Source organism: Salvia hispanica, chromosome 4 (assembly GCF_023119035.1).
Source record: "Salvia hispanica cultivar TCC Black 2014 chromosome 4, UniMelb_Shisp_WGS_1.0, whole genome shotgun sequence".
NCBI classification, from domain to species: domain Eukaryota; kingdom Viridiplantae; phylum Streptophyta; class Magnoliopsida; order Lamiales; family Lamiaceae; genus Salvia; species Salvia hispanica.
In genome coordinates, this window is record NC_062968.1 from 1,119,967 (window position 1) to 1,135,973 (window position 16,007).

A 16,007-nucleotide genomic window follows, 5' to 3' on the forward strand; every position below is an offset into this window, starting at 1 on the left:
TAAATGGCAACTTACGTTTAATCAAAGTCATTAGTATAATATTTTTCATACAGTAATAAGTTATTATACACATACATTCGAGATGCCAGTGACCTCACATGCACTACCAACAATATATATAAGACTTGAGCTAAAATAAATAAATCAATAGAGTTTCTTATCATTCTCCAATCTCCACGACTTCTTTCTCAGTCTCCTCTTCTCCCGTTTTGTTTCCTAATCAAATTCCGGCAAAGTCGTCGATTGAAGCCGGCCAGAATCAGCTATCTCTCTCTCAAAATTCATTGCTATGAATTTTGTGATTGTAAATGGTAATGAAATGCTGTGATGGAGTATTTAGCTTTGTATTTGAATTGTGTTTTTCTAGTACTCCATTAATTATAATATGATTTGTGAAATGTCGAGCAACTTAATTTGTTGTGATATTTATTTAAACATTACTAGTATATAATTTAATTATGTTAAATTGCTGTCTGACGCAACAATAAACATTACCCATAGCTTTGTGGAGATCAAAATCTAAAGTATGATTCTTTTCTCTCTTTATGAAGGTAGGATTTTTCAAGTTTTCATAGATTCGGAATTTACGTAAATGTCTGAGTTACAAGATATATGATGAGAATTCTTCCTTTTCCCCTTTTATGCGTTCTTATTCAATTAGATTTTCAAATGATCAAATCCAACGTGAGTTTTAAGTTGTAAATAATCATTGTTGGAAAAGTGGTGTTAAGTTAATTAAAATTTGATAAGGTGAAGGTGAGACTTCGTCTCATTATTCTGCTGCTAAATTTTTTATTTTTGTATAAATAAAAAGGCATACGACTAATTATCTACTGAAGGACCAAGAATGCAATAAAAGATCATTGAAGAGTTGACCTTCTTCTTGCATCCGGTTTGTTGTTTTGTGTTGACTTGCTTGTGATTTAAGTTTGTTGCGTATTTTATATGCTTCTTTTGAGGTCGACTGTGTGCCTTTGTTTGATTGGTTGTTAGTTTTGCGTTGACATTAGGCTTTTGATGCTTTGGACTAAGTTGTTTTAGTTTACATGATCACCGTTTTCTCGGTTGAGCCTTTTTTTATTAAATATATATATATATATATATATATATATATATATATATATATATTGAAGGAGTAGATTTTATTCATTTTTGTGAATTCATCGGATGTTACACAAAGAATGCATGGAAATGCCTGGAGAGATTATGCATCCTATCCATTCTTCTCACCCTCTCACACTCCATCATTCAAAAAATTATTTCTGATTTAAGAAAATGTGCAGTTTGTGAAGAGGGTGCGTGCGAGTTTAATTGTAGCAGTAGGACTTACTCCCTTAATTGTAGCAGTAGGACTTACTCCCTCCATCCCGCAATAGGAATCCAATTTGGTGAAACAAGGTTTAAGAAATGTAAATAAAAATGGATTGAATAAATTAGTGGAATATGGATCTCACTTATACATATTAGTTTATAATAATATGTGAGTGGAAAAGGTTGGTGGAATGTAGGGCCTACTTAGCATTTATGGTAAAAGTGAAATAGAACACTTATTGTAGGACGGACCAAAATGGCAAAACAAGACTCTTTCTGTGAGACGGGGGGGTATTACATATCGTTTAAATACCATCTTATTGATTCTTTGCTCACATTCCAATTGTTTGCATAATTATAGTACTCCCTCAATCCCAACTAAGTTGAGTCGTATTTCTTTTTTAGATGTCCCAACTAAGTTGAGTCATTTTCCTTTTTTATTAAAAATAAAACATCCAGTCACTATTACTTTATTCCATCACATACTTTACTCTCTCTTTATCTTTCATACTTTATTCATTTCCCCTACTTTTCAACACAATTTCTTAATCTTCGTGTCCACAAGTTATGACTCAACTTACTTAGGATGGAGGGAATATTATTTACTGAGTGTACATATACTCTCTTTTCCAGTCTGATAGGAAGAGGGGAAAAAGTTGTCAAGAGAGAAAAGGAAGAGAAATGGAGGAGGAGACTTTTCTTCATGTGATTCATGAACATCCGTTGAGTCGGATCCTCCTTGACTCGACCCATGAAATTAAATACAACTACTTCTGTTATGGTTGTCTGAGACTCTTTAGAGATGGAGAGGCAATTTATGGATGTATTATGTGTGGATTTCGTAAATTGTTGCACAAAGAATGCATGGAAATGCCGAGAGAGATTATGCATCCTATCCATCCTTCGCACTCACTGGCATTGTATGAATCTTACGGAACCAAACAATGTGCAATTTGTAAAAAGAGTTGGTATTGGGGGTTAGGCTACAGATGTAGCCAACGTTGTTGTGATGGATTGGTGATTCATTTGGGATGTGCGGGTGGCCTTGATGATAAAGATCCAGTGCGGCTAATGCAGCACCCAAGCCACCCTCAACATGAGCTACGATTTTCCAAGAAGACAAGGTGGTGCCCATTTCCCTGTGATGCATGTGGTGCCACTGAGGAAGGGGACTCCTACACCTGCACCCTCTGTGACTACTGGATACATGAGAGATGCGTGCTCCTTCCTGAGTCTAAGGACTTCCCTCATCATCACCACTCTCTCTCCCTCGCCTTTTATCCTTCCCCTGAGTACATCCGATATGAATTTGTTTGTGGTATATGCAGCACAAATTTGCCATTGAGACATTGGGTCTATCATTGCGTCCTTTGTAGATATGTCGTCCATCTCAACTGCGCCACCTCCACGTAATACTTCTTACTACTGTCTACTCATTTAGATATTGGCTCAAAAATATTTAACTAACTATTTTGGTTTGATTTTCTTTCAGATTTGATACTAAAAATGAAAATGCAAATACAATTGATGATGAGAAAGATGGTACCAAGTTTCCAATAGCAGTAGAAGACATGTATGAGGAGATGATCAGGTACCCTTCGTTAAGCGACAAAAGGAGCAAATTCTCATCCCTCGTCATGATCATGACAATCACAACATCGGTGGCAAGTATAGCTTCTCCAATCACCGTCATCATCTACTAACTTTTACTTCATTTTCAACTTCATCGTCATCATCTCATGCTCACTACAAAAAATATGATGATGATGATGATGATGATGATGATGATGATGATGATGATAGCGATGATGATGAAGATGATTTTAACAGTATTCCAAAATGGAGATTAATATGCGATGGGTGCGCACTGCCTATACGTGAAAAGAAGCAAACAGATGATGATGATGAGTGTGAGAATGGTTACATGAGTTGTGACGAATGCAAATACTTTCTCCACTTGTCCTGCTTCAACTTACCACTTGAGATCCCCTCTCTTCCAATTCATCCTCTTCAAGATCACAGCCTAACCCTTCGAAATGTTGATGGCAAGCTAACGGGTTGGATAAAATGCTATATTTGTCGTAGCTGTACGAATGGGCTCTATTACGCTTGTACCCACAAATTATGCAGGTTCGAAATAGACATCAAGTGTGCTTCACTGCCCGACACCATAAAACACGCATCTCACCAGCGACATAACTATCTGAAGCTAGTCAAAGCTGATGATTTCAGGTTTGGTGTATGTGATAACTGTCATTGGCCTATATATAGGCGAAGGGAACAATACAGATGCAATAGCTGCTCGTTCTTTGTATGTGGTAGATGTGTGATGCTACCGGCAACAAATAAGCATAGATTGGAGAATCATTTGTTGCCGTTGACATATGATGCCTGTGTTAATCGTCCCGGTGATTTCTACTGCAGCAACTGCGAGGTCCAAATGGAGCCCACGATGTGGATGTATCACTGTCGTGACTGCGATCAATCATTTCATCCTAGATGCTTTCCTGCTACATCGGGTGATTACAGAAACATCAAATATGGAACACAATATGTGATTTCCAATATCCATGATCATCCTCTTAGATTTCAAATCATATCCAAGAAAAAGAAATGTGGCCTATGCCATCGAGATAAGTATGATTGGCCTGGATTTCAATGTGTGTCGTGCTTCTTTGTAGTGTGTAAAGCATGCGGTAAAGGGCCATCTTATTCACATTGAATCAATTTAATCTTTTTAGTCGGGTGTGTGCATAATATATGTACATGATTGTTGTATTTCTTATTTCCTATGTATTTGATTGTTCAAGCATAATTGCATATATATAAAACTTCTATAATTCTTGCGTATTTACTTTTATTATTCTTGCACTTTTTTTTTAATAAATAAGAGTATCTAGAATTTTAGTACTCCCCCCGTACGTGAAATGTTGTCCATTTTTGTCGTTTCGGCTCGTCCATTAAATATTGTCCACTTTGCCTTTTTCCATTTTAGGTAAATGGACCTAACTTTCCACAAACTTTTTTCACTCACTTTTCTTCATTTTTCTTAAAATCCGTGACGAGTCAAATATGGACATCATTTCGCAAACGGAGGGAGTTTATACAAAGTCAAGAATAGTATTTCAAAATTCTATAATTCTTGCGTATTTACTACTATATTATTCTTGCACCTTTTTTTTTATGAATGAGTGTATCTAGTATTTTAGTACTATATAACAAAGTCAAGAAAAATATTACTAATACTTTAGTATTTCAAACTTCGCTATACTATCTTATCATTTCTCAGTTTAAATTTCAAACGGATCCTTAATGAGTACTCCTACATAATAAACTAATGTGGTAAAAGTTGGAACTTAAACCAAAATTAAATCAGTTGCGAACAAACTTATTGATTTGCACGTATATTAATCAACTTTTAATTTCTCCCTATTTTGCAACCATAGAAAATTCTTATCAATATTTTAATCGTGCAGACATGGATTATAGAAATTAGAAATTATGTGGCATACTCCCCCGCTAAATGTAACGCCACCGCTTTAGGATAAAATTAACGCTCCAATTTATATTTTTAACCATATAAAAATATCACTTTTCACTTCATAACTATAAAATCTAATGTAACAAAGCTCTAAAAACTTAAACCTCATTGTTTTCAAAATCATTAATTAATTTAACTTTTTTTCTCTTTTAAAAATTTGAATTTAAGATCTGAGACCCATTATTTCAAAATCCGAAAGTCCAAAACAAGTATGGGTCCTAAGTTGTACCACAAATAATTCTAACTTGATTAAGGCCCAAATAAACAAGCCCCATATATCTCAATTTAACTTGATGAGAAATTAAGACTTCTTTGGTTGTGGAAAACTTGGAATCAAATTTTAAAAACTTATATATCCAAGAAAAGTATCAAGCTCTCTTCATTTGATCCTTTTCTTTGATTTATAACCCTTTTCAAAGTAACTTCTATGTGTATATCACTTTTCTATAACTGCATTTGGTAATGCAGTCATCAGTTTAATTATTGAAACGTCAATTTATAACAAAATTAAGAATTTTATACTAATATATTTTTATGAAACAAATTTATTAATAAGGTTAAAATGTGTTACTTACTCAATTTGATAAACTTGGTAGGAGTAGTATAATTTACTTAATTTCTGTTCTTTGCTCTCTCCCTCTCTCTATGTTTGCCTGATTCTATTATTACACAAAGCTTTCAAGAACTTTAACATACACATTTTTTTTTCTTTTTCCATTCTGTTATATGATGAAGTTTCTTTTCTTTTCTTTTCTTTTCTTTTGTAGAGCATCTTAATCTTTGAAAATAAAAGTAGATGTAGTGTGTACTAAGAATGGTGATTTTTATTTTACGAAAATGAATTTCTATATCTTTTAATATAGGCCCACAAAACATTCAAGATAGACAACTTAAAAGTTGCTTAATTACAAGTCGATATTTTGATTTCTTAATCTTGATATGATTATCTATTCTATCAAGTTATATTAACTGAAATTCAATTTAACTAATTATATTTATAATACATAGCATTTGATTTAATTTAAACAGTTTATAATGCATTAATTCTTTCTTACATTTTTTTGAATTTTTTAAAATTGAAAATGAATCTTGAAGCCATCCTTAAACGGCAACTTAACGTATAATCAAAGTCGTATAACAATTCTTCATAGTAGGTTATTCGAGATGCCATCGACCCCACATGCACTACCTCCCACCCCAATAGTATACATACTCCTTGAACCTCATAACTTTAGCAGAAGTAAACAATAGAGTTTCTTATCCTTCTCCAATCTCCGTGATTTCTTTCTCGGTCTCCTCTTCTCCGGTTTTGTTTCATAATCAAATTCCGGCAAAGTCGCCGATTGAAGCCTGCCAGAATCGCCTCTCTATCTCTCTCTCAAATAGGTAATGTATTTATTCTAAATCTTCATTGCTGTGAATTTTTTGTGATTGTAAATGTTAACAAAATGTTGTAATGGACTATTTAGCTTTGTATTTGGATTGTATGTTTATATATTAATTATAATTATAATATGGTTTGTGAAATGGCGGGCAACTTTGTTGTGATATTTATTTTAATATTACTACTATACTTTATGTTAAATTGTTGTCTGATGCAACGATAAACATTTCCCATATCGGTAGTTATGTGTAGATTAAAATTTAAATAATTTTTTATATCTAAAGTATGGTTTTTTCTTTGTTTATGAGGTAGGAATTTTCAAGTTTTCTTAGAATCGGAATTTTGCTATATCAATATATGTCAGAATTACTATAGGAAACTTTATTTTGTTTCTTCGAATTTTAATGGGGACACCAACGTTTTATGAAACGTTGGTGGTATAATAGACACACAAATTAACTACGATCAAATTAATTTTTAGATCATCTTCCATATAATTTGCTTCTATAAATTATATGGAGTATCATATATATATGATGCATATATGGCTGCTTTGATGGGATATAGTAGTACTCCTTCCGTTCCCGATTAAGAGCCACACTTTTCCATTTCGGTCCGTCCTCAATTAAGAGTCACGCTTTATTTTTATCATAAATAGTAAGTAGGTCGACTCACATTCCACTGACTCAATTCACTCACATTTTATTATAAAAAAATCAATATAAAAAATTGGTCCCACATTCCACTAACTTTTTCAACCAACTTTTCTTTACATTTCCTAAAACACGTGCTCTGTCAAAGTGTGACTCTTAATCGGGAACGGAGGGAGTATAATATAGGAAGTCCAAAATAATTAGTACTCCCTCCGTCCCGCTTAAGATGACACGTTTTCCTTTTTAGTTTGTCCCAACTAAGATGACACATTTCCTTTTTTTGGTAACTTTCTTTCTCCAATTAATACACTCAACCATTTTTTCTCACTCCTATTAAAATATTCATCTTTCTTTATCTCTCTACTTTAATACTTACACTCACATTCTCTCTCTCCAATTAAATATTTTAACCAATAGCTCCTAAAATCTCATGTGCGGCTAAGCAATGTGTCATCTTAGCCGGGATGGAGGGAGTAGTACTATATATTGGTCTTTTTCAAAAAAAATGGATGTCACAATAATTGAGATTCGTTTGGCTTTAATTTAGTCAAAATATATTGGTTGAACTTTTGGAGAAAACTTCTTGGTATGTCTTGACTAGTCTACACGAGAAAACTTGTGTACCTACTCACTTCTCATCTGTTCGATCTAGGGCTGACAATTTTTGACACGACACGATAACACGACACGAACCGGCACAAAATTAATGAGTTTGGGCTAGAGCTTATTGGGTTCGTGTCCTTATCGGGTCGACCCATTAAGGACACGAAAATTTCGTGTCGGGTTCGTGTTATCCGTTAACAAATAATATTTTAATATTATTATATCTTATTATTTTCATTTTTCAATAATTATTAAATAACTCTTACAATCTCATTTTTCAATACGTGTTGTTATCGTGTCGTGTTGACCCAAAGTGGTTCGTGTCGTTAATGGGTTTGTGTCATGTTCGTGTCTGAGGGTAGCGGGTCGTGTTCGTGTTCGTGTTTGCGATTTTCTTAACGGGTCGTGTTCGTGTTTGTTGTTATCGTGTTCGTGTCGTTATCGTGTCGGCACGATAACGACCCGACACACACGATTTGCCAGCCCTAGTTCGACCGTTCCCCACTTTTCTTTTTCTTTTTCTTTATCTTTTTCTTTTGCATTCTTATTGAATAAGATACAAGAATCCACGGCATGTGTTGAATTGTTAATAGTTATACTACTATTCATGTTTAAGATCTAATACATTTATCAAACTATTAAAAGTTTTACATTTAATTGCGTTTGATAATGCAATCATCAGTCCAATTATTAAAACGTCAATGTTGAAAAAAAATAAGAATATATTTTTGTTCCAATTGTTTGTATATTTATACTATAATTAATAAACTGAGAGTATTTTTTTTTTCAGTGTGAGTAGTGATAGGAAGAGGGCAAAAAATTGTTGAGAGGAAGATAAGAAGAAATGGAGCTGGAGAAAGTTGATCATATGTGTCATGAACATCCGTTGGGTCGGATCCTCCGTGGGTCGGCCCACCAAAGTTACTTCTACACTTTCTGTTATGGTTGTGATAGATTCTTTAGAGCAGGAGATGTAACTTATGGATGCAGTATTATGTGTGGATTCCATTGGTTGTTACACAAAGAATGCATGGAAATGCCTCGAGAGATTATGCATCCTCTTCATCCTTCTCATCCTCTCACACTCCATTCAGAAAAAATTCTTAGATCAAGAAACTGTGCATTTTGTGAAGCGAGGGTGTGGGGGTTATACTACAGATGTAGCCATGGGGGCTGTAATGGATTGGTGATTCACTTGAGATGCGCGGGGGGGCTTAAAGATAACGATGAAACGCACATGCTTATGTACCACCCAAGCCACCCTCAGCATGAGCTACGCTTTTCCAAGAAGACGAGGTGGTGCCCATTCCCTTGTGATGCCTGTGGTGCCACTGAGAAAGGGGACTCCTACACCTGCACCCTCTGCGACTACTCCATACACCAGAGTTGCGCACTCCTCCCACTGTCTAAGGACTTCCCTCATCATCACCACCCTCTCTCCCTCGCCTTTTCTCTTCCATCTGAGTACATCGAGTATGATTTTGATTGTGATGTATGCTGCATGACTTTGCCATTGAGACAATGGGTCTATCATTGCCACCTTTGCAGATATGTCGTCCATCTCAACTGCGCGTAATGAAACACTCCTTTTTACTACTGCTACTACTACTATCATTGGCAAAATCATTTAATTAACTCATGTTGTGGTTGATTTTCTTTCTTTCAGATTTGATGATCAAAATGAAAGTGGAAGTGCAATTGATGGTGATGAGAAAGAGGCTACCAAGTTTCCAATAGCAGTAGAAGACATGTATGAGGAGATGATCAGACCTTTCGTTAAGCGACAAAAAGATCAAATTCTTGTCCCTCATCATGATCATGACAATCACAACATCGGTGGCAAGTACAGCTTCTCCAATCATCCTCATCATCTATTAACTTTTATTGCATTTTCTTCAGCTTCGTCGTCATCTTATGATCACCACGAAAAAAACGACGATGAAGATGACTTTGAAAGTATTCCAATATCAGAATTAATATGTGATGGGTGCACACTGCCTATACATGAAAAGAAGCAAACAGATGACGATGGGTATGAGAGTGGTTACATGAGTTGTGATGAATGCAAATACTTTCTCCACTTGTCCTGCTTCAACTTACCACTTGAGATCCCCTCTCTTCCTATTCATTCTCTTCAAGATCACAGCCTAAGGCTTCAAAATGCTGATGGCAAGCTAACAGGTTGGATAGAATGTTATATTTGTAATAGTGAGGCGAATGGGTTGTATTACGCTTGTACTAGCTGCTGGTACGAAATAGACATCAAGTGTGCTTCTCTGCCCAACACCATAAAACACACATCTCACCCGCGACATAACTATCTAAAGCTAGTCACAGCTGATGATTTAGGGTTTGGTGTATGTGATAATTGTCATAAGCCCGCATCTAGTCGAAAGGAGCAATACAGATGCAATAGCTGCATATTCTCTGTATGTGGTAAATGTGTGATTCTACCGGCAAAAAATAAGCATAGGCTGGAGAATCATTTGATGCCTTTGACATATGATGCTCGTGCTAACCGTCCCGGTGATTTCTACTGCAGCAACTGCGAGAACCAAATGGACCCCCGGAGGTGGATGTATCATTGTTATGACTGCGATCAATCCTTTCATCCCCAATGCTTTCCCGCTACATCGGGTAAGTACAGAAACATCAAATATGGGACAGAGCGCGTGATTTCCCGTATCCATGACCACCCTCTTAGATTTCAAATCATATCCAACAAAAAGAGATGTGATCTATGCAATCGAGAAAGGTATGATATGCCTGGATTTCAATGTGCATTATGCTTCTTTGCAGTGTGTCGATTTGTGTGTACTAATGACTCTTTAGGAAAAGCTAGAAAAAGCCTTGTTTTATAATGACTAGTATTTTTAATATCATTTCTCGGTTTAAATTTTAAACATGATATACTAATGTCGTAAAAATTGAAACTTATACCAAAATTAAATCATTTTCAGACACACTTATAAATTTGCAAGTAAATTATTCAACTTTTATCAATGTTGGTGCAGACATGGGCTATTGAGAAATTATGCAGCCTCTACGCTAAAATTAAGGCCCCAACTCTAAATTTTTAAAGAGTTTTGGCGTCTAATATCGCGAAACTTAAAGTTTATTTTTCCACACAAACTTTATCAAACTTGGCATATAATATCACCGGCGGCAGTGACGGAACCAGGAATTTGAATAAGCCGGGGCTGAAAAAATTTTAAATTATAACAATAGTAGTATTTAATTTCATACTCCCTCCGTCTATCTGCAGTAGATGCATTTAATTTTCAGTATTTATTTTGAAAAAATGATAATAAATAATTAAAGTAAAAAAGGTAAAATAAGAGAGAAAATAATATAGGAAAAATTATTTTGATATTATTCTCTCTCTCTTACTTTACTCTCTCTTCATTATAACTATCTATTACTCTCTTCGTCCCAATTAAGTTGAGACAACTTTTAGGTACAGAGATTAAGAAATATGTTGAAAAGTATGAGCGATGAATAAAATAGGAAACATAAAGAGAGTAAAGTAAATGATGGAATAAAATAAGAATTATTAGATGTTTTATTTTTTTGTTTAAAATGAAATGATTCAACTTAGTTGTGACATCTTTAAAAAGAATACGACTCAACTTTATTGGGACGAAAGAAGTATATTTTTTCCAAAATGATTGTTCAAAATGAAACGCCTTTACTGCAGAAGAAGTAATTGTCTTAGGCGAATTATCAATTTTATATGCACTATCCATTCACAAATACTCTTTATCTTAGTAAATTTAAGAAAGTAATTGTCTTAGGCAAATTATCAATTTTATATGCACTATCTATTCACAAATACTCTTTATCTTAGTAAATTTAAGAATGTTTGGAACTAAGCTTGTGTTCATCATTTGGAGTCATTGATGATTTGAATTTAAATATTAAGGGTGGAATTAAATTATGATGAAGGATTTTATACGATGGAGTATTAGACTACATATATGTTAGGGAGAATAAAATAAATTAATTGCTCCTTTGATTTTGCTCAATAAAATGGAGTATCAAAATACGGTAAATATAATTTATCACTAATTTTTCTACCATTTGACGGGTCAAATATTTTCCTTCTTCCAATGCACTTGATGTATCCAAAAAAAAAAGAGAAAAACATATCTTTTGCACTGCCTTGTTCATCTTCTTCCCCATGCCGTCTCGCCATTTCTTTTTCTTCAAAATTACTCTTTTTACATACTTCTCTCGGTCTCATCTCCACTTCGCCGCCCAAGTCTTGTGTTCTCCTTGCTAATTCTACTTTCAATTTTAGAAAATCGGGCGGCGGGATTCGTTGTCTCTTGGGGCGGAGACTGGGCGGAAGACGGCCATGTAATGGGGAGTCTGGGTCTGGGGCTGGCCAAGCCCCCGCTGGCGCGGGGGCTTGTCCCCATGTAGTTCCGTCACTGACCGGCGGCAAAATCCGACTAATATTAACATGAGATAGATAATCATATCTATTCTAGGGACTTTGTTATCACATAACTATCTTTTTCAGCGATTACCATCTCCGACTTGTTTTGATGATAAGTGAAATATAGTCGGATTTTGTTGCCGGTGATAAAATTGCAACAATTATATAAGTTCGTGATGTTATATGTCAAGTTTAAAGTTCGTGAGAAAAAAACAAACTTTGTTATGACTGCGATCAATCCTTTCATCCCCAATGCTTTCCCGCTACATCGGGTAAGTACAGAAACATCAAATATGGGACAGAGCGCGTGATTTCCCGTATCCATGACCACCCTCTTAGATTTCAAATCATATCCAACAAAAAGAGATGTGATCTATGCCGTCAATATAGGTATGATGAGCCTGGATTTCAATGTGCGTCATGCTTCTTTGTAGTGTGTCGTTTTTGTGCATAAGGACTCTTTAGGAAAAGCTTGAAAAAGCATTGTTTTACATTGACTAAGTATTTTTAACTTCACTTTACTATCTTATCATTTCTCAGTTTAAATTTCAAACATGACGTACTAATGTCGTAAAAATTGAAACTTATACCAAAATTAAATCATTTTCAGACACACTTATAAATTTGCACGTAAATTATTCAACTTTTATCAATGTTCGTGCAGACATGGACTATTGAGAAATTATGTGGCATACTCTCCCACTAAATGTAACGCCACCGCTTCTAGGCTATAATTAAGGCTCCAACTTTAAATTTTTAAGGGCATTGACGCCTAATATCACGAAACTTTCTAAAAGTTTATTTTCACACGAACTTTAAACTTGACATGCATATAATATCACTGGCGACAAAATCCGACTAATATTAAAATGCGATAGATAATCATATCCATTTTGGTGACTTTGTAATCACATAACTATCATTTTTCATATCCGACGTGTTGTGATGATAAGTGAAAGGCAACAGTTATATAAATTATGATATTATATGTGAAGTTTAAAGTTCGTGAGAAAAACAAACTTTTGGAAAATTTTGTGATATTAAACGTGGATACCCCTATTTTTAATCATCTACAAATATTGATTTTCACTTTATAACCTTAAAATCTAATGTGGAAGCTTGTAACAAAGTTCTAAAACCTCATTGTTTTTAAAATCTCTCTCTTCTTTTCCCCTTTTAAGGTGCTGAATATAAGGTCGAGATCCATTATTTCAAAATCGAAAGTCCTAAACAAGTATGGGCCATAGTTGTACCTCAAATAACTCTAATTTAATTAAGGCCCAAATAAATAAGCCCGATATATCTCAAATCTCCACTTTTTGGGTCTTGATATCTAATATTCTAATTAATACTAATACTCTCTACATCTCATTAATGAGAAACTATATGGTTCAATCTCAATTTGCACATATAATAGGAAAACACATTTATTTTTTTCCAAATATATTTTATATGCCATTGTTCTAATTCTTTCTATTTCATATAAAGCTATTTTTGGAAATTCATTTTTGTGTAGTTTGTGTGACGATGCTATTTTGATAGTGGAAAATTAATGTAATTTTCCACCTAATTATACTGTAAGAGTTCGCTTTCAAATTGAATTTTGCAATATTATTTGTTTAGCAGTGCATAACACGGTGTTCACACCTAATTACACTTTTTAGTCAAAAAATAATTAAAACCTAATTACACTTTTTTCCAATTTTCGTAATAATATCAAGCACCGGAGATAGTTCTCTTTTCACATTCTAAATTCAGTAATCAGCAACCAATCCCTTATTAATTACGTGGTTATTTTACATTATAATCCGAATTTTTGACATGTTTTGATTTTCTAACTCGAAATCAAATGTTAGTCACCAGCTTAATTTTAATAAACTCTAGCTAATTTTGTCATAAAAGAGACTTAAATACAAAACAAAAATTCTACTAGTATCATATGATAGTAAAAATTGGATATAATGTTACTGAAACAACACACTTAAATCCTTAAAGTTGAAGGTTATTATAATAACATGTCTATATTTTGATTTCATTATCTTGGTATGAATATCTATCGCATTTAACTATATCAACTGAAACTAATTAGATAATTATATTTACAATACATTATTTGATTTGAGTTAAACAAGTTTTAGTACATTTATTCTTTTTTACTTTTGAATTTTAAAAGGAAGCTTGAAGCCCAACTTTAATGTCACACTTCCGTTTTCATCAAAAGTCATCAATATAATTTTCGATTCAAAGTATCAGTACCTTTTTCTATTGTACATCGATAATAAAATCTAAATAATTTATAATATCTAAAGTATAATTCTTTTCTTTGTTTACGAAGATAAATTCTTCAAGTTTCCACAGAATCGGAATATGATTTTTGTTAGTAATTAAAGTTTATATATGTCTTGAATTTCAAGATATATATTGATGAGAAAGTGAGATCGTGGAAAACTTACAATCAAATTTTAAAACTTGATTTAATACCCTTTTCAAAATAACTTCTATGGAGTATGTGTATATATATCACTTTTGTTTGATTGTATTTGGTAATGTATTCATCGGTTTATAATTATTTAAACGTCAATTTATAACAAAATTAAGAATATACTACTACTATATTTTTAGGATCACATTAATTAATCAAGGTTAGAATGTGTTACTTACTCAATTTGATAAACTTGGTACTATAATTTACTTTATTTCTATTCTTTGCTCGCTCTCTAAGTTTGCTTGATTCTATTACTACTATTACACAAAGATCTCATGAACTTTAAGGCATACACATGTTTTTTTTCTTTTTCCCTTCTAATATATGATGAATTTTCTTTTCTCTTCTTTTCTTTTCTTTTGTATGTAGAACATCTTTTAGTTATAATCTTTGAAATGCGATGAAGTAGATGTAGTGTGTAATAAGATGGTGACTTTTTTTACGAAAATGAATTTCTTTATCTTTTTATATAGGCCCACAATAATAAATACACATTCAAGACAGACAACTTAAAAGTTGCTTAATTACATGTCGATATTTTGATTTCTTTATCTTGATATGATTATCTATTCTATCAAGTTATATCAACTGAAATTCAGTTTAACTAATTATATTTATAATACATAGTATTTGATTTTATTTAAACAGTTTATAATGCATTAATTATTTCTTACATTTTTTAGAATTTTTAATTGAAAATGAATCTTGAACCATCCTTAAACGGCAACTTACGTTTAATCAAAGTCATTAGTAAAATTATTTTTCATAGTAGGTTATTATACTAAATACATTCGAGATGCCAGAGACCCCACATGCACTACCAACAGTATATATACAAGACTTGAGTTGAAGTAAATAAATCAATAGAGTTTCTTATCTTTCTCCAATCTCCACGACTTCTTTCTCGGTCTCCTCTTCTCCCGTTTTGTTTCCTAATCAAATTCCGGCAAAGTCGCCGATTGAAGCCGGCCAGAATCGCCTCTCTCTCTCTCTCAAATAGGTAATGTATTTATTCTAAATCTTCATTGCTGTGAATTTTGTGATTGTAAATGTTAACGAAATGATGTGATGGACTATTTAGCTTTGTATTTGGATTGTATGTTTATATATTAATTATAATTATAATATGGTTTGTGAAATGGCGGGCAACTTTATTGTGATATTTATTTTATTATTACTACCATACTTTATGTTAAATTGTTGTCTGATGCAACGATAAACATTTCCCATATCGGTAGTTATGTGTAGATTAAATTTAAATATTTTTTTATATCTAAAGTATGATTTTTTCTTTGTTTATGAGGTAGGAATTTTCAAGTTTTCTTAGAATCGGAATTTTGCTATATCAATATATGTCAGAATTACTATAGGAACCTTTATTTGTGTCTTCTAATTTTAATGGGGACACCAACGTTTTATGAAGCGGTGGTGGTATAATAGACACACAAATTAACTACAATCAAATTAATTTTTAGATCATCTTCCTTTTAATTTGCTTCTATAAATTTTATGGAGTATCATATATATATATGATGCATATATGGCTGCTTTGATGGGATATAGCAGTACTCCTTCCGTCCCCGATTAAG

The 16,007-nt window shown here is 33.3% G+C and overlaps 2 protein-coding genes across 2 annotated transcripts; both read left to right on the top strand.

The window, feature by feature from the left end:
* Positions 1–2,382: 2,382 nt before the first annotated feature.
* On the top strand, positions 2,383–4,033 carry LOC125185341. Its single transcript, XM_048081865.1, has 4 exons — positions 2,383–2,720; positions 2,804–2,902; positions 3,442–3,543; positions 3,634–4,033. Exons 1-4 carry the CDS (start codon positions 2,383–2,385, stop codon positions 4,031–4,033), a joined length of 939 nt encoding a protein of 312 aa, XP_047937822.1.
* Positions 4,034–6,108: 2,075 nt separating this feature from the next.
* Positions 6,109–10,216, top strand: LOC125224370. The gene is made up of 4 exons (XM_048127762.1): positions 6,109–6,238; positions 8,283–9,064; positions 9,159–9,921; positions 10,035–10,216. Exons 2-4 carry the CDS (start codon positions 8,337–8,339, stop codon positions 10,083–10,085), a joined length of 1,542 nt encoding a protein of 513 aa, XP_047983719.1. The 5' UTR covers positions 6,109–6,238; positions 8,283–8,336; the 3' UTR covers positions 10,086–10,216.
* The last annotated feature ends 5,791 nt before the right edge of the window (positions 10,217–16,007 follow it).